Genomic DNA, 18,553 nt, shown 5'->3' on the forward strand with positions numbered 1-18,553 from the left:
CAAATCACGCAGCGGTGTCTCCGACCAGCATTCTTCCAACCCTGTGTTATACACCCTGTGAACGAGGTGCCAACACCGGGCCAAATTCCAAAGCTGACTTATCAGCTTCTGAAAATAACCCCACGGAAGCACGGACAATTACCGTAAAAATTGGAATATAGGTTGAACTTTTTTTCAAAAAACCATCGCGAAAAGTCGACCCTCGACTTATATACCGGACATTGGCGGAAAAACTACGGAAGTCTTGCAACAATGGGCGGATAAAGTAAACAGCCGCTTTCGCCATCACCAGCAGCGCGGCGTCTATGGCGGCGTGGCGACGCTGTGGCACCGGCATTTTGCGTTTCCATTGTCGCAAAGTTATATTAATTAAAAGCTGCACTTTCATTTTGTTTCAAAATGAGCGGGAGCGGAAGCCGACGACAATTCACCGTCGCCTTCAAGAAAAAGGCGACTGAGTACGCGGAAGCCCACGGCAACCTGGCGGCACAGCGCGAACTTGCAGTATCTGAATAGAGCATTCGGTAGTGGCAGAGGCTAAAGCAACGTATTACAACTTGCAGCAACCAAAAGAAAATGTCATTTCGTGCCATATCGCAGCGGACTGCAGAACTGGAAGGCAAGGTTGCGGAGTCCGTCCGCGAGCTGCATGTGAGATCGCTGCCTGTGACTGCCTAATGCATCCGTTTGAAAGTGGAAGAGATCGCACGCGCCTATGGACTGGGCAGCGAGAAGCACTCGTCATCCGACTCTGATCAAAGGCATTGCTCTGATTCGGAGTAGCGCTTGCGCACTTCGTGCCCTTCTGTGTACTGTACACCCGACTAATTTATAACAGTATCGCGTGACCATCGACCCGCGCGTTTGTCCGCACCTTATCATCACGGCACGGAGCGGCGAAATAGCGAAAGTAAGGGCACGTGTACAGTCGCCGACCGTTTATTCGGACCTCACGGGGACTGCGAAAATGTCCGAATAAACAGGTGTCCGAAAAAGCAGATTAAGAAAAAAAAATGAAATCCTTTATTTCCACGCACTTATTTGGGCTTGGCAGTAGGCTTGGAAGAAAGCGTGAATGCGCCGTTGCACGCTGTTCCGTTTACGCGCAATCAGATAAGCCTGAATCTCGGAGAGGGTCGTACGGTCACTATTAGCGGCTGATAGCACAGTCACTGCTTGTACACGCTCCACATGCGACGGCAGCGCAGCACAAGGTGCGTAATCTTCCGACTCTGAGTCATCGTCCGGCGGTGCAGCAGAAACCTGACGAATGATCTTGCCGTCGTCGAGTTCTGCGCATGTCAATACAGCAGTGTCAGCACCTATGAAACTGTCAAATGAGACGGTGTCCGGAACCGCAATGCAACCACTGCGTAGGTCTCGGAAGAACATTTTCCGCGTCAGGTGGGGCGCACATCGGAAGGCGACTTAGGCCTCCCGGCACCCGCTAGCCGGCATTCCCCAGCGAAGTCTGTGCGGGCACTGTCGGCGCCATTAGACACTTGACGCGATGTTTCCGTACACCGCGTTGGATCACCGAAACCTCGACACAGCGCACAAACGAAAAACGTGGCCTGCTCGCAGCGTCGTGCGCGAAGAAACAAATAAGCTGCTGGATTGTCTTGACATGGCTTACTAAGCTGAAACCGGAACTGCTGCAGAGCCACTCTAACCAGGCAGAAACGATGATGATGAGCGGGGATTTCCAGTAGCGCCACTTCGTGGGGCAGCAAGGAAGCTCTGTTCAAAACACACATGGCGTTCAGCAAGTCGAACAATGTATGGAACCATGCACCGGTCAGAGTCGGTGCATGGTGCTCTCGACCGAGTTGGCTCAAGGAGTGTCCGAAAAATCAGACGAGAGGTTGCAAGGTGTCCGAACTTTCGGCAGTTGTTATACATTATGGTCTACGGGGAGAATGGCGGTGCCGTGAAGCTGACCGAATAATCGGGCATGTCCGAATTTTTGGAGTCCGAAAAATCGGTCGGCGACTGTACACATGCGCATATCTCATTTGTTTCGCTGCTCAGCACTGTTAATAAGGTGTTGACAAGCACGCGTGTCGATGGTTGCGCGATACCGCTAAAAACTTGGCCAGGTGCACATGCGAGCAGCATTTAAATAAATACTGTCACCATTGTGCAACCCCCTGAGTCGCATTTGTTGCATGGTAAGGGTGTCATGTCTTTCGGTACTTTTGCCATTGAAAAAGATTTTTTTTTCATTTTGAGAATTCGTTAGCTGGGGGGATCAACCTATATTCCGGTCCGACCTATAGTCCGGTTTTTTTGGTAATAAGAGGTCTTCTGGTGCGCCAGCGAACGCCGGTTGTGGTCCAAAGACAGTCAGAGCCCAGAGTTGTCAAAACTCAACAAAATATATTCTTCAAATAAGGCAGTTACATTCGTACATGCACACTTTGGCTAGGCACATCGCAATGCAATTCAGATGAGTATTAACAAAACTCTAGAAAATAATTAACGACAAGCACTAAGAGTTCAACATGTACAGTGCAGAATGAATAGGAGCACCAAGTGTCCACTTGTATTCACCTGTGTTGGTCTTGAGCCAGATGTCCTTGGTGTAGCTCGAAGCAAATCTCGAAGAAGGAACTTCTTCTGGAAATGCAGACGCTCGAGAAACTCGTCAGCCAGTATGTCAGGGAGTCCTCTTCTGCAGACGGTCGGTCTATGCGTCGCATCTCTTCACCGGCGTAGTTTGACCCCCCCCCCCCCCCCAATTCTAGCACGGCGCTTTTATCGCCTCTGCCAGCATTTCTTAAACTTTCGTGCTCCTATAGCATGAACAAAGCCTGGGAATCTTCTAGACATTTCTCGAGTTTTTGGCCACGACCACAGACATCTCTTTGAGTGACTCATTCATTGGTGCATGCTCGGGCTGTCGCTCTCCCCTCTCACTATGCTCGCTGTGTGTCGAGGTCTGAGAGGGTGATTCGTTGCGCATCCTCTCTCTCCTCTCTCTTCGAGTATCTTGTAGAAGTTTTAGTCGCCGTTAATCGCATTGGCTGTCTGTGGCGTATGCGCTCTCTCCCTCTGTCGAAGCTGCCGCTAGGTCGAGGTAGTTGATTTGGGTGATATGTGGCACGCACTCTGATTATGCGCACTTTTGTGACACCACACCATAAAGGATGAGCTTAGGAGAGACTGCTCAACGCGGTGCGCAAAGAAAAAAAAGAACCATGGCGGAAGTTCGTGTACAGGCGTGTTTAAGTGCGCATCACCGATTTCTTCTGTTATTGACGGGTGTCCTGTACAGTCGGTGACTGGTTTTCCGGACCCCCCGTTTTTCGGACATGCCCTGTAATTTGGGGCGCCTTCCCGTCACCACCATGTACCCCATAGAGTCAAGTTTGAGAACGTCTGAAATTTCAAATGCAAAAGAACCTTTGCTGTCTGATTTTCCTGACTTTTTGCCATGACTGCAGGCCCGAAACTGCATTAATCGAAGCCACCGCCATTTTGGTTATCATGCTGCCTCGAGCCGATGCTCTTGCACGCAGATCTGCAGGCAGCCGTAGCCACAACGCAGGAACTCTAGGCCTAGTTACTTCGACCTTCCCTAACAAGCTTCCTGCAGCTTGGTGCCGTGTGCTTCATTGAAAAAATTCACTGCCCTTAGCAGTTGCGCGGACTCCGCCTTTGTAATCCTCGCCATTGACTTTGGAGCGTGGAAAGCATGGCGCGTTGCGTAATGCTGGTTCCCGAAAATTGACTTTGCCCCAGTCCAACTGTGTGACGCAGTGAAGCATAACAAAAGTTAGGAGGGACAATTTTCATGGGAGATCGTGCGTTTCCTTTAATCATACACGCGTGCGCCCGCCATCTCCTATCACAGTATGAGCACCAATATGCCTAATAAGTGTACTGGCAGGTCTTTAAAGCTATTTTGGACATTCCTGTGGCGATTGGGCCCTTGGGGGCAGTAAAAGGCGTGTATTCATTTTTTTCGGACCGCTTGATTTTTCGAACATTTTCGCGGCCCCTAGGGGAGTCCGAAAAATCAGGCATTCACTGTAATTTATGAGTGTGTGTGAATAAATCTTTTGCAACTTCCCACTCGTGTGTTAGCTCAGTGAACATGCCCCACTGCAGGCAAGTCCTCTATTCCGTTAGCTTCCTTTAATTTAAACTTCCTTTAAGGGGGGACACCCCACTTGAATTTTCATTTTTTATTTGTGGCCACAATTTGATAAAACTTCCATCACTTATGTATTTTGACATGCTGATTTCAAATATTCAATTGGTTTTCCCATGCAACAAGTACTTTTCAAAATATAAGCAATTCATGTTTTTTTGTATGGACTGATTTGAAGGCAAGTTCTCTCTACAATGCTGGCTGTTAATGAAGGAGACTGGCACATCAAAATGATGTTGAATGATCAGAGGTTGCAGTGCTACAAGAATGATTGTTCTAAACTGATTTATGCCGAAGTTACAGCATGTCAAACTTTTCTAAGCAGAAGGCATTAGTGAAACCCTGGAGAAATTATTACTTTTTCAAAATTTCTGTAATAATATTTGTTCACATTTTAGCCCCACTGCACTCCCAATATGTCAACCTTTCAGACGAAAAAATAATTATTCCAATAAGATGAGTAGAACCAGAGATATCGTCACTCCAAAACTACACTACCATCAAAAATGTCGTTTTGAGAAAACGAGGAAAAACATTTCAGGACATGTTCATGGTGATTACGGCAAATGCTTGAATACTAAATTGATCAAGGATGATACAGGGGTCCAACCAGGCAAGAATGAAACTTTCGCTTCTTTAAGGGGGGACACTGTAATTCAAATAATGTTCCTGATCTTTTCCATCAATATTCATGAAACTTTCCATTCTTGTTAAGACTTATGTGCTGATTTCAAATACGTAATTATTTTTCCAATAGGCCATTTAGTTCTGAAGATAAATGAAATTCATTGTTCATAATTTGCAGACCCAATAGAGGAAAAAATGCGCTACGAAATTCGTATTGGCACATGCCTGGGTACTAGAAAACATAAGGAACATAATGGTAGGAATACTATTTTGATATATCAAATATTAGTAATTTTATAGCAATTCAATCTTTACTGTTCGAATTGTGGCTACCCTACTGTCTGATCTAAAGCAGAATTGAAAAATTTTGAATAAATTCCAAAATCTGACCCTACATTGTGTACAAGTGAAAAGTCGGTGTTTTGAGAACGAGTAAAAAGGAATACATTCACTTTTAATCAAAAGTACAGAAATTATTTTGCATTATTTTGCAGTGAAAGTGGCTATAAGCTACCAGGAACGTAGTCGCTCTGACTACGGCCACCCAAATGCGGCAAAAACATCGTTTAGCGCCGTTCGCCGATTCCCAGTGGCTTGCATCACGCGCGCTGCAAGGGTGTTCACGCGGGTCGAGCTCCATGCCGACGCGATATCGCCGCAACACGCGCACGTGATAACGATCTTTATGGCGAGGCCAGATTACCGTTCGCTTTTGCCTACTGCGACGCTGCCACCGCACACCTTGGACTTGACATCAGTCCGTTCCCGGAGTCCTACTGAGGAAAGCGAAGCCTGCCTCGCCGTCGACTGGCGCAGCTGCAACGCCGTCAGCGCGAGTGAGCAAATCCAACACCCGCTTTGTTGCTGGCGTTGACGCAAGAACTCGAAGTTTTTTTGAGCATTCATCTCCCTCTGCAACAAGTCCGCACGCTGCAACATTGCAGTGTCATGCCGAACGCAGCCGCTGTCCGTAACGATTTCACTCATTTGTGAGCTGGCTAGGCCTACTTTGGCATCGTCCGCGGTTTCGGCATCATTTGCGGTTGGCGGCGAGCTACTCTCGATGCTTTCAGAAGGAATGGTACGCTTTTGAACGTTATAAGCTGATCCGCTTATTCTTTTTGCCGAACTTGTGCCTCATGGCGAACTTTCCCAGGGGATCGGACATCGTTGGGCATGTGCCAACAAACCTACGAGACGCGCAGTCGCGTCGCCTGCGGAGTGGAGCAGACGATGGGAATGTCGCGCAGCCAACCACAGCATGCGTTTTTGGTCACGTGCGCTAGTGAACGAATCGGATCGCGCGTTCGGGCTTTTTTCCTCCCCCGATTTCAACGTCACTGGCGTACCGACGGAGTCACTTTTGCCGGGAAATCAAAGAAGGAAGGCTCCTCTTTCCAACGAGACCAAGATGGCTGCGATCGTGCGCGTAGAAAAAGAGCTTCGCACCGCGATAGAAAGGGCTGTTTTTGCGCGGAATTCAGCTCACAGTGATGTTATAAATTGATATTGCGGACGAAATACTCTTCCCCGAGATTCGAAACTTGGTGAATTAAAGGAATATTAGCCGTAGATATAGAAAATTTCATTTTCAAAAAATCGATTTTTTCGCCGCAAAGAGTCATGTCTCCCCTTAATTCAAACTAACTTTTGGGCCCCTTCGAGTTCTAATTATCAAGATTCGACTGTATGCACCAGAGCCCACCTGTGAACAGATGTAATTGTACCCCTGTGTGTGATCAATAACTGAACGACCATGTAGTGGTGACCTTTTGAGAGATTTGAAACCAGATAGACATCAGTTTTTACGAGTGCAACAAACGGAAACTTCCCACAATACGAAACCGAAACTAACCGCCGTGCAATTGTAGGTGAGCCAGCAGTTGGTGAAATGCCAGCGTAAAGTCGTGGAATGTAAACCAAGAGACTGCAGGGTGCACAAGAAGCTCATTGTGGGGTCCACACAGAGTGGCAGCACTAGCTGGGCAACATAAAGTTGAAAAATTGGCCCGTTTTCCCAACATACAGACTGCACTGCAAATACGTGGCATCGACCATTTGGGACTTCTTCGCGGTGCCATATATTTACATCATTGACCCTCAAAGGGTTAATGAAGTCCAGAGAGTTACAAATACCGTATTTTCCGCATATAAGCCACTACCACACATAATCCGCACCCACAATTGCAACAGCTCGAAAAAAATAAAATAAAACATTCGCGTGTCTAACTTGCAAAACTAACTGTGTACAACAACACACATTTTTGCAAAAACAGTCTCCATTCGCAAATTCAGGACTCTTCCACTTCGTATCTTTGTCCAGCGGCTCTGTTTTCCCCTCTCTTATGTTTTGCTCATAATGTTCAACTTCTGCTGCGCTGGAAAGAATGGCTGTTGAGCACAGCTCATCGTGATTTGAGTTCTAGTTCGTTGGTGCCACATTCACTATCGCTCTCACATAGTTGCATTTTGTCTAGGGTGCAGACACGCAGGACTTCGCCACCTTTGCTTGACACTTCTGCACATGTTTGCATTGCGAAAGAGAAATGTGCGGACTACACCTAGGTGCTGTGAAGGAGCTAGACTACGTAAGAACCAGCTCTTACCATCCAAATGGAATCACAGCGGCCTATGGAGAGCTCATAATAACGAAGTATACACTATGCTGATTAGCTGTGGAGTCGCGTATATAGTTCAACATAGCGTGAGCACACACACAAGCGCTACCTCACGTTGGCGAGAACATAGTCTTCTATAGTTCAATGCACTGGTGCAGCCAGCTTAACCAGGCATGGCCAATGTGCTCCGACGTGCCCGACGTCGAGATGGCTCTTGCTCCTCCCGCGCGTTGGTTGCACCAATTGCACTGATGCACAATGCATTGCTCGAAGAAAAAAGGTGCCCACACCACTGACGGTCTTAGACAGCAATTCAAAGCAGTGTGTGGGTGGGGGATAGGTCTTCACATGCTCCCAAAAGAGCAGCCGACGGCGCACACATTGAAATATAGCAGGGATGGCATTTTGGTTGGCGCAGCGTAAGTCGTGTAGTGTGATTGGCGGCAAGCAACATTGGCCCACGGGTGGAGAACATCAGACTATAAATTCGCCTTAAAAATGTGTCATTCATGGTCTGCAGCTGCTAAAGCGGCATCTACCTAACCGTAACTCGCACAGCTTCACATTAGCGCACACCACACTACTGTGAAGCCACATCTTAAGGAAAAATTGGCAATTTATTTATTTTGCAGAGTCGTTTATTAGCCACCAGCGTATAGGACCAACCATTAGTGCAGGGCACGGATTCTCAGCACGAGCGGCATTCACAAACAAAAGCGCTGAAGAGGGCGACCCACTAGAAAGTGCTGGAGAGGACGACCCTTCGTATTGTTCCAAACCTTCTATACAGTTACCCCCGAAAACGAAAAGGGAGCCACCCGGTGACCTGACAGCTTGTTTTGTCACTGTGAGTGAGTCATAGTAGGTCTTGAGGCGGTTGACGTTGAAAATGTCTCGTCCATGACGGCGCATGTCTGAATACAGTTCAATGGGCTTGATCAAGTAGTTGACCGGAGGTGTGTGTTTGACGACGCAGTAGTCCTCCATACTTGAGCAGTAGTTTCGACGAGTGCAACCAGGTGCAGTGGAAGGGACTGGAGCCACACAAGCGCTCCGGGGTGGAACGTGGGCGCAGAAGAGGTGTCACCATGAACGCTCTTCTGGCGCTCTTGGTCATTTGATGTAAAGGCCCGCACAAGATCACGACGCTCTTCGGCATGTCTGACTTTGGCAGAAATAGGCGCACACTCAGATGCATCCAGCTTGTAAAGAAGGATTGTGTCAATTGTGTGCGACAGGGGCCGGCTGTGCAATAAGAAAAAGGGTGAGAAGCCAGTGGTGGCGGTATTGTGCGGTTCTCTGATTGGCAGCACAAAAGCTGAGGCCGCTGGACTGGTGTAAAGGCATCGGCAATAGAAGAACTGAAGACATCACTGGGCGATAGGTCACACACAGAAACAGTTCTGAGCGCCGTGTAACCAGCACAATAATTGTCATAGGGCATGTCCATAACTTGAACGTCTTTGATCGCTTCTATATTCCCAAGACATTCCCTTCGGAGCAGCTACGCAGGGTATGGGAACGGGTTGCAAACGAAAATGGTGCTGTAGCCCTGTGTGATGTCCACTGTCGCAAAAGGCAGCAGCAGACCTTTTCGAGTGAGAGAGCGGTCAGGTGGAGACAGTAGTGCCACAGCATCTGAGATTCCACTGCAGGATGTAGGCACGACCGTTGAGGTATTTGGAGGAATGCGAGTGTTGGCTTCGACAAGTATTTTCCTCGAAAGTGAAGAATTGTCAGTGAGCGGCAAATTTAACAGCGGTGCGAGAGAATATCCCAGCAGAGGATAACACCATGAAAGCACGAGGAAAGGATGGTGAATTCTACGGTGTATAGAACGTTGGCAATGACTACATGAGCAGTGCAAGCCGTCAAGGGATGAACATGCTGAGTACTGGCTGTGTGAAGGGACAGTCCAGAAAGGGGCATCATGACTTTCTGAAGTAAGCAGCAAAGCTTAGCGTTCATAACACACACGGCAGCTCCAGTGTCCACGCCTGCAGATGGGTGAACACCGTCAACAAATACTTTTATTACGTTCGAGGGACTGCGGTGAGGACTTTCACATTTTGACATTGTCGCAGCCCTTGCCTTTTTGACTGCGACAATTAGCCTTCCTCATCCCAAGTTATGGGGCGAGGTTGCATCGGCGACGGTGAGTGATGGCTTGGAGAACGTGAATGGTGGGTAGTTGTGGTTGGGCGCAAGGTCGGCGACATAGCCTAGAGGGGGCCGTAATATGGACGGTTGGACTGACTTGTCACGGGTGGTGCGGTGCTAGGCGGCTGCACACGATTACAAAAATGTGCAATGTGACTGGTGTAGCTGCACGCAAAGCATAGTGGCCGTTTGTCAAGTGTACGCCACCGGCTTCCCATGTCACAGGACGCGTTGCACGAGGCAGCTGCTGACATGGTTGCACGGTGGAGAGTAGTCAGAATCTAGGTACGACTTCGGCAGAATGGAGAGCCATACTTGAAGAGAGTGGCTGGGTCCTTGCGACGACTTCAGCGTAACTGAGTGGTGCAACCACCAGGACCTGTTGGGGCGGCGCAACGACATCAGGGTAGCTAAGTGGTGCAGCCTCAAGAAGATGTTGACTCTGGTATGGCAAGACCTCAACGATTTCCTGCTCAGTCATGCAACCGAGCGGAGGCATAAAATTTGATGCAGGCTGTTAGAAATGTAGCAGCTGAGCGAAGGATATGAAGGAGAGCTGGCGTGCAACTTCCTCCTGAATGAACGTTTTCATTGTAGCAAGCAATGCTGACTGGTCGGAGATGGTAGCCAAACCAGCAATAAGGTCGTCGCACGAGGAAGGGCCATGTGTGAACAAGTGCTGCCTGCATCACTCCAGTACGCATTCCATACGTCACTCCATACATCACTCCATACATCACTCCAATGCACTTTAGACTTTTGTCAGTTGAGGCACACGCGCGACCACCGACGAACATCTACGTTGATACTGGGTCGCACATAATGAGAAGTGACGAGTTGCTGTGTTGCACGAATGCCAGGATGAGCCGACGAATGCAGAGAATCAAACACGGCCCAGTGGTATGGGCAGAGAACGGACAAGGACGTCCGGGCAATGCATCACAAACGAGGGGCACGTCGTAGTGAGGAAGCAAGATATCATCAGCATGCCGTTTCGTTAGAGTAGAAAAGGTCTTCAGAGAAAGACTTGATCTCTTGAAAACACTCGTTCCGCCAGGCAACTGCACTCTCGGCATTTGCTGCCTTTTCTTTGCCACAAGCAACCTGCCACGCAATGGCATTCTCTTGCCGGAAACAATAGAGCCATCCGGCACGTGTGTCGAAACTGGAGATGTCCGAGGCGACCACGAATTGTCGCACCTTTTCTTGAATAATAGGGCCTGACAAGGGCACATTGTGTTGTCTGGCATCCTTAAACCACATGAGGACGGTTTTGTCAACGTTCTGGTTGTTGCGGAGCGGCAAGTGTTTTCTTGAGGGAGCTAGCTCAGGGTGCCTACCAACCGGGAAAACCGGGAAAACCGGGAATTCTCAGGGATTTTGAGTAGTCTGGAGAAACTCAGGGAAAACTCAGGGAATTTGTGCTTCTATCAGGGAAAATTAGCTGTAATTTTTTTAGAGGGTCAAAAGTCGCGGTAATGCTGGCTCGAGAAACAGACAGGACTCGTAACGAATCGTCGTCGGCTGGAGGAGTTGCCAGTGTACAGTCAACGACCGACTTTCCGGATTCCCGATAACTCGGACGGCTTGGCGGCACCACCACGTACCGCAAAGAGTCAATGTATCATAACGTCTGAAAATTCAGACGCAAGAACTCTTCGCCGTCCGATTTTCTAAACGTTTTGCGTGATCTCAGGTCCGAGACGGCATTAATGAAAACCACCACCGCTGCTATTCTGATTACCTCGCCGCCTTGAACCGGTGCTCTCGCACGCAGATGCGCTGGCAGCCGTGGCCACCACTGCGGCAACGGTAGGCCTAGCTGCTTCGACGTTCGCTGTTAAGCTTCTTGTCGTTCGGTGACGTGTTTCTTCATTTCTCCGCTGACAGCAATAATTTTGTCTTCGAAGCTCGGAAAGCACGGCGCATTGCATTATGCTCTTTCCCGAAAGTCTGCTTCGCCTCATTACAGTCGTGTCACGCGGTGAAGCGTACAAGCGTAGGAAGGGGCAATTGTCGCGGGACACTGTATGTATTTCTTAATTTTACACATGTGCACTCGCCCTCACCTGTCACAGTAGGAGCACCGATATGCCTAATAAGTGCACTGACAGGCATTCAGAGCTTTTTTAGACGTACATGTGTCGATTTTAGCCCTTAAGGGCAGTAAAAGACATGAATTTATTTTTTCGGACTGCCTGATTTTTCGGAAGTTTTCGCGGCCCCTAGGGGGTCTGAAAAATTGGACGTTGACTGTAAATTGACCAAGAGTATTCTTCAAATGGTCCGTGGGGCGAACGCGCGGCGAAAGGAGGACGAGAACAGAAAGGATCGACGCACTGAGGAATGAACGACCACTTCTTTGAAGGAGCCTGCGCTCAAAAAACAAATTGTTGGCTGATGCTGAGATGCAGGTGTCCCTCATCCAAACCAATATAAACTCTTTAAAGCAGTGAAACACAACACTGAGGCGTCTTGTGCGAACTGAGAGTATGTCGGGACAGTTGCATGACACTGAGCATGCTATCAGTTCATAGAAATACCTCACATTCGAAAATATTTGCTTCTGTATGCATCTCCTTTTTATTTGTGCTAGAGAATGTCCAACTCGATTTGAAAAATTTTTCGGAGACATTTTATTTGCTGTGCATTTTAATAACCCCTCCCTTATATTTTTTTGAATAACATAAACACTACTCCTTAGCCCTTTGAAGGTTTTTGCCGTACATGTACGGCGGCGGTTTTCTGTCCCGCAAGGTCTTCGCCGTACGGGTACGGTTTCGACCCTCCATTTGAAATTTCGCGCCATAATGACGATGCATGCTTACTGGGAGGTGCTGCCACCTCTTAGGTCTTACAAGAAGCGTTTGAAATGTGTGCTACCTTCTTGGGGAGATAAACAGAACTGACTTCAAGCTTCAGCGCGTCGCGCAGACTGCGGCCACACCCCTTTTGCGGTTTCGGTTTCGCCGCGTGATCGCAACGGAGGCGCGCGAAACGTCATTTTTCTCTTTGTCGGCACTCTTGCAAATGCTGTGGAAGTTGATTTCTATCTTGATTGGCGCTGCTCTTAGCTTGTTTATAACCGCCGCTCGCGAGGTATTCTCGCTCTCAGCGGCAACGCGCTTTCGCGGTTTCGGTTCCGCCGCAACGGAGGCGCGCGAAACGTGATTTTTATCTTTGTCGGCACGCTATCGCAGGGGCGGCGGAAGTTGATTTCTATCTTGATTGGCACGGCTCTTAGCTCGTTTATCACCGCCGCTCATGAGGTATTGTCGCTCTCTGCGGCTGCGCGGAGGCTCGTGTTTCAAGGAGTACCACACTCTAAAATACTATTGAACATATTGCAGTTCTGAGTGATGCCGACACCAAAATACTGTTCCCTAATTTTTTTTACTATTTATTCCCGACTTTATACATCTTGTACATTCAATATCCGCAATAAAATAATTTGACCACCCGGGAAAGTTTTTTTCAAAATAATTCGACCCTCAAAGGGTTAGTATTCAAATTGGATTAAGTCGTTTTTTTTTTCAAATTTTTTTCATATGCTTACTAGAGAGTGACAGCATAGGGCGATATGGTTTCAGTGCATCTTGACATAAAACATAGTTCTGCATCACTCAGGGAATTTTTCAAAAGCACTCAGGGAAAACCTGGAAAACTCAGGGAATTTGGAAATCTCAACTTGGTAGACACCCTGTAGCTGTTACTCTCAATGTAATTTTATGTTCTTGTCTCGATCCCGTGGTGCTGCTTTAAGGGTGGCACTTCTCAGGACTTCAATAAAGTTCTTTTGTCTGTCTGTCTCTGTCTGTCAGTCTCTGTCTGTCTCTGTCTGTCTGTCCGTCCGTCCGTCTGTCCGTTCATCCATCCGTCCGCCCGTCCCGATCCTTGAGCATCCTTGCCATTGTTGATGGTGCGATATTATGCTCCCTACACAGGTCGACTTGCTTTTTTCCAGCATTCAGCTGCATCAGAACGTCCACTTTTCCTTTGAGCGAAAACTGGCTTTGCTTCTTTTTAATGTGGGGGCCAGGAGAACTCATTGTCAGCAAAGCTAACACAGAACACAATCACAGTGCCGATAACATTGCAGCTCCTACTGATAGCTATCAACGTAGATGCACTAGGCCCACGACGCAGTACGCGACCATATGCGACGCTCGCGTGGATACCGATGCTGCTGGGGCAGTACCCATTCAAATGGGTTTCCCAGTGCATAGCTGCTGCTGCGAACGATGATGATAAATGTAAGCCTCAGGGATTTGGTACCGACACTTGAACGAAACTTCGTAATAACGAAGCACCTTGGTGATTGCTGGATTAAATTACGTACATTATTCTAAAATATTTGGTAATCTGAAATTTGTAGTACTGAAGATTTTTTACATTAAAGATATAGCTATTTTGGCAGGGATTTAAAATAAATTCATAAACCTTAAAATTTCTTGAATATGATGTGTGTAGAAACGATGTTTTAGTGTATTTACCCTAGTTTTCTGTGGAGCTACTGCTCACAGTAATAAATGATACATGTAGAAAATTCGTTGCAACAAGGTCAGTTGCCACAATCCCTTCATTATGTAGTGGTAAGAAATACACAAGCTTATGTGGGAGTGGCATTGGGGAATGAAAATATTTCATTGAATCCAGGTTTAACTGTAGTATCAAATGCTTGCGCATAATTTAACTCGCACAGGAGATCCTGCATGTAACTCTAAGTTTTTAGTCGATTTATATGCAGAAAAATATGGCATTCCCAAACTTTCCGTAAAGTGTTTTTCATAGCCTCTGTCTTGCTTCGAAATATTAAACCCCATCAGTGAATTGGTAGGCGAGTGAGTGAGTCAGTGATGGTATAGTGATAGGTTTGTGACTGCAAGGGTCGTAACCTCGTCCCCCTTTACAATGCAGGCAGCCATTTGTGCAGGAGCACCTGCTCTTCTACACGGAGCTGCTGAGCGTGCTGTTGCAACGCTTCTGCCGCATGGAGCTGGCAAGCCGCCACAGTGCGTACATGCTCTACCGTGTCACCAAGGTACGACGCAGTCACTACTGCTTCCTACGGGTTTCCGTGACTCCCTCCTTTTGCAGCGCAACTGTTAAAGAGAGTTTCACAGCTGTTTTCATAGGGTGACGGTCAGCGTGTTGTGGCACAATGCTCTGCATTAATCAGAGGCGCAGCCTGCATAGGAGTCTCGAATTTTCGCCTTTAGGCACGGTTATGAATGGTTATAACTTACCTTGCATACACTGCGCTCGACTACGCTACACATTGTTTGCTGCAGATTTCTTAAGCCAGCCATTAGACATTTTTCTTTCTCGTGTAAGGTTTTACCGGCTCCGCATTAGAGATTAGATAAGAGCACAATTGAATTCACTCATAGGAATATTCAAGTGCAAAGAAGATTCCATTGCTGTAGCTGATAATTGTTACAGTAAAACCTCATTGGGATGTTCCTGTTCGTTAAGTTTTCCTGGCTCTTATGCTCTGAAATGTCAGTCCCGTTTGCATATCTGCCTTGCAAAATTGTTATTGGACGTTAAGTTTTCCCGGATGACGCATTATTTTTCCATGGTCTCCTAAAATGAGGTTCTACTGTATAACCATGTTATACTGTATAACCCTCTTTTAACATTACTGTCTTTAGCAGTACAGTCAACTTTGATTAATTTGGCCCTGATGGGACCAACAAAATTAATCAAATTATCCAGTGGCTCGTATTAAACAAGATGCAGAAAGACGCCTAAACACTGCCGATTCATTTGGCTGTATTTGCTCGAGTTTAAAATGCCCACAAATCAAATGCGTACCCACTTTTTATGTGTGCAAAGCAGAAAACTAATGTATAAATGACCTTAAAGCTCCTTAACAAAGCAGTAACTAATGTACACCCTATCCCTAAGCAAAAAAAAAAAGTAATGGGCAAGGGTCACACAACGGCAGCCGGTTTCCTAAAGGCACCTTCGCCCCATGGTTGTTAGTGAGCTTCGCCATGGTACAGTAGTGTTATGCGGTGAAGGATACAAATGCCATGAAGATGGTTTCGCCTTTGTATCCAGTTGCGCCGCGCAGGCAATTTATCAACAAATTTTCTTCGAAAATAAACAAAGTGCGCAATAAAATCAGGTAAATACCATAATCAGATATGGTGAGCTACGGTTACTTCCTGAAAATTTTCCTAGGTTGGGCCTAAAATAGGCGTTTTCGGCGAGAGATGTCATGTGTTGAACTCATTCACTGTCCCTTAAGCTCCACCGAGACAGACGCTGCCACTAAAGGGATTGCTATCAGGGTCCCTGTAGGGGTCAGGCGCGTGCATTCTGACTGGTCAAGTTCGAATCATCTGGCAAAGGCCAATTTTAGGATAGAAATAACGAATATTTGGGTCCATACGAATGGGTATGGGTGCCAGCTTGGACCTTCAGATAAAATCAAATTAACAAAACTCTGCTATATTGCAACTTACATATTCTAACTGCTATGTAAAGCATTTGTAATGACGTAATTCTTATTGTACATACTTTTATGATCGTTTTCTTCAACAATAACACCGACGCGAAAAAAGAAAAATCAAATGCATTGTAGTTGAGGAAATTGTCACATGATGTTGCCACCACCTTTGCTACTGCAGGCCATGGCACCAGTAATCTGGCAATCCGTAAATAGTATGAAGTTTATAAGTATGCTTCATGGACGCACATACGTACGTTCAGTGTGCTGTCAGTCTAGGACGCCCAGTGCAAACCATGCTGAAAGATCTCTGAACAGCGAGGCAAGCCAATGACATCACACGTCACCGAAATCAGTCGGCGAAACGCGTGACCTAACATTGTTTAGAAATAGTGCCTATGCTGATGACTACATTGATGGATGTTGCACTTTCTGATTTGCTGCTCACATAAACTTCAAAATTAAAATCTGTTCTGAGTGGCATTTGCTGTTAGTACTTTACAGATCATGCCTATGAGCTCGCAGCAATGTAAACTACCAGTTATTGCGAGTTGGAATTTTTGTGCCAGCACACCTTTAATATTCACTGTTGTTAATCTTGAGGCAGTCTTGTATTGCTTTCTATGGACCACAACATTGCTGGTAACATCTATTGACTGCCCGCTATGGTTGCTTAGTGGCTTTGGTGTTACGCTGCTAAGCACGAGCTTGCGGGTTCAAATCCCGGCCACGGCGGCTGCATCTCGATGGAGGCAAAATGAGAAAACACTCGTGTACTTAGGTGCATGTTAAAGGACCCCAATTGGTCAAAATTAATCTGGAGTCCTCCATCGCAGCGTGCCTCATAATCAGATTGTGGTTTTGGCATGTAAAACACCATAATTTTTTTTTTAATCTATCGGCTGCTGCTGTTTATAACCACGGCAATGCATTTCAAGAACCTCAAGAGAAGATTTCTTTGCTGCTTTCAGGACAGCATATGCTATTCCTGTTACCTTGACATTCAACAGTTTCAGAAACTAGTGCCTCGTTTTTGAAAGCCTCTTTATTTCATGCTAGTGATTCAGCACATCTTCATTCATGATTTGACTGGGTAGACATTACACTAAGAAAAAAAAAAGAATATATATATATATATATATATAATGTCAAAATATGGACTGTCATGTCTTTCTTTTTCTTTTGAAACGGATGCCGTTATTTCAAGTTCAGTTTTCTTTGTCTTTTACCACTTTTCTCTTATGTTGTCTCTCCGTGCATCATGCAAACTGTTCCTTCACTTGTCTTGCAGGTCTTTTTTCAGCCTAACCTGTTCACGATGATCACGGAAGGTGAGATGAGCTCCATGTTAATCATTATATCTTTCTCTCCTCCTCCTTCAAATTATCATTTGACTTATCAACTTCAGGAGTTTTGCAAGATCAGGAATGCGTGAAAGAGAGAGATACAGTAGAACCTCGTTATTATGTGCCTCATTAAAACTTCTTTCTGGGCAAACACATGCAACCACATGTGTTTTTCCCTTACTTTGTGGTTGCATGTGTTTGCGTTGTAAACAGTTTTTATGTCTAATATGTGCCTGTTTAAGATGTACTAACATGTAGTTGTGGCAAATCGTCAACCCAGTCTTTATAGAGCCACAGTTATTGGCTGACCACAAGATGCGTATGCCTCATCATATTGCCAAGTTGTAGCAGTGGTGAAGAATGGAACAGCCAGAAATGCTAGCTAAAATTATCGTACTTGTACCAAGGAAAAACAAGCAAGCGCAATATCGGCGAACTGTTAGTTGCCAAAATCTGCTTATAGGTAAAGTGTGCCAGCTATTTTTACACAACTCATACAACTACAGTTGAGCCTCACTGAAGCGAAACTGGATATAACAAAACAATGTATGTAATGCAGTAAATGCAATTGCCCTTGAAATCGCTATAGGTATCTGTGTATTTAAAACCTTGCTTTAACAACATCAAATTGTTCTGCCAGTAGATAGCACAAACTAGATTAGTCTCAAAAACCAAAATACCGACCGTTGAGCACCGAACATATTGCTTTTCGCCAGGTTCGGCACTCCTTTGACGCACCAGTTAAAATTCCCATGTCGAATGCGCCGTCGAGCAATGCTGGTCTTCCTCACTGCCGCACATGTAGAGTTGAAATGTATATTCAACTCTAGAGGAAAAGCTCTTCATAGCACCCATGCATTGTAATTGGTAACCACAAGGGCGCTGCCATGTTGCTACGCTGTACAGGCACGCAGAGGCAAATGACGAGATGCGATTCATACGTGACGTGCAATGAACACGACCTCAGGCCTCCCTCGGTACAGTGATACCATCTGGTTCATGCGCCTTTAAGGGAGGTGCGGCCTTTGAAAACAGAAAAATCGCGAAAATTCGATTTTTCGAAAACCACATATTCGGGTGTATGTCTTGTAAACTACCATTTCTGTAAATATCAACATCTCATTCATCGCGAAACTATTTCAAATAAAGTTTATAACGAGTCGCGGCAGCCCTCGAGCAGCGAGCAAGT

The 18,553-nt window shown here is 46.4% G+C and overlaps 1 protein-coding gene across 3 annotated transcripts in view; it reads left to right on the forward strand.

Moving 5' to 3' along the window:
* LOC135909001 (sphingomyelin phosphodiesterase 4) overlaps positions 1–18,553 on the forward strand; it is a 178,151-nt gene that overhangs the window by 108,623 nt on the left and 50,975 nt on the right. For all 3 annotated transcript variants that reach the window (XM_065440865.2, XM_065440868.1, XM_065440866.2), the window contains exons 11-12: positions 14,479–14,602; positions 17,310–17,349. In XM_065440865.2, the coding sequence (XP_065296937.1) occupies positions 14,479–14,602; positions 17,310–17,349 (164 nt within the window). The remainder of the gene's footprint in view (positions 1–14,478; positions 14,603–17,309; positions 17,350–18,553) is intronic.

Source organism: Dermacentor albipictus, chromosome 2 (genome assembly GCF_038994185.2).
Source record: "Dermacentor albipictus isolate Rhodes 1998 colony chromosome 2, USDA_Dalb.pri_finalv2, whole genome shotgun sequence".
NCBI lineage: Eukaryota > Metazoa > Arthropoda > Arachnida > Ixodida > Ixodidae > Dermacentor > Dermacentor albipictus.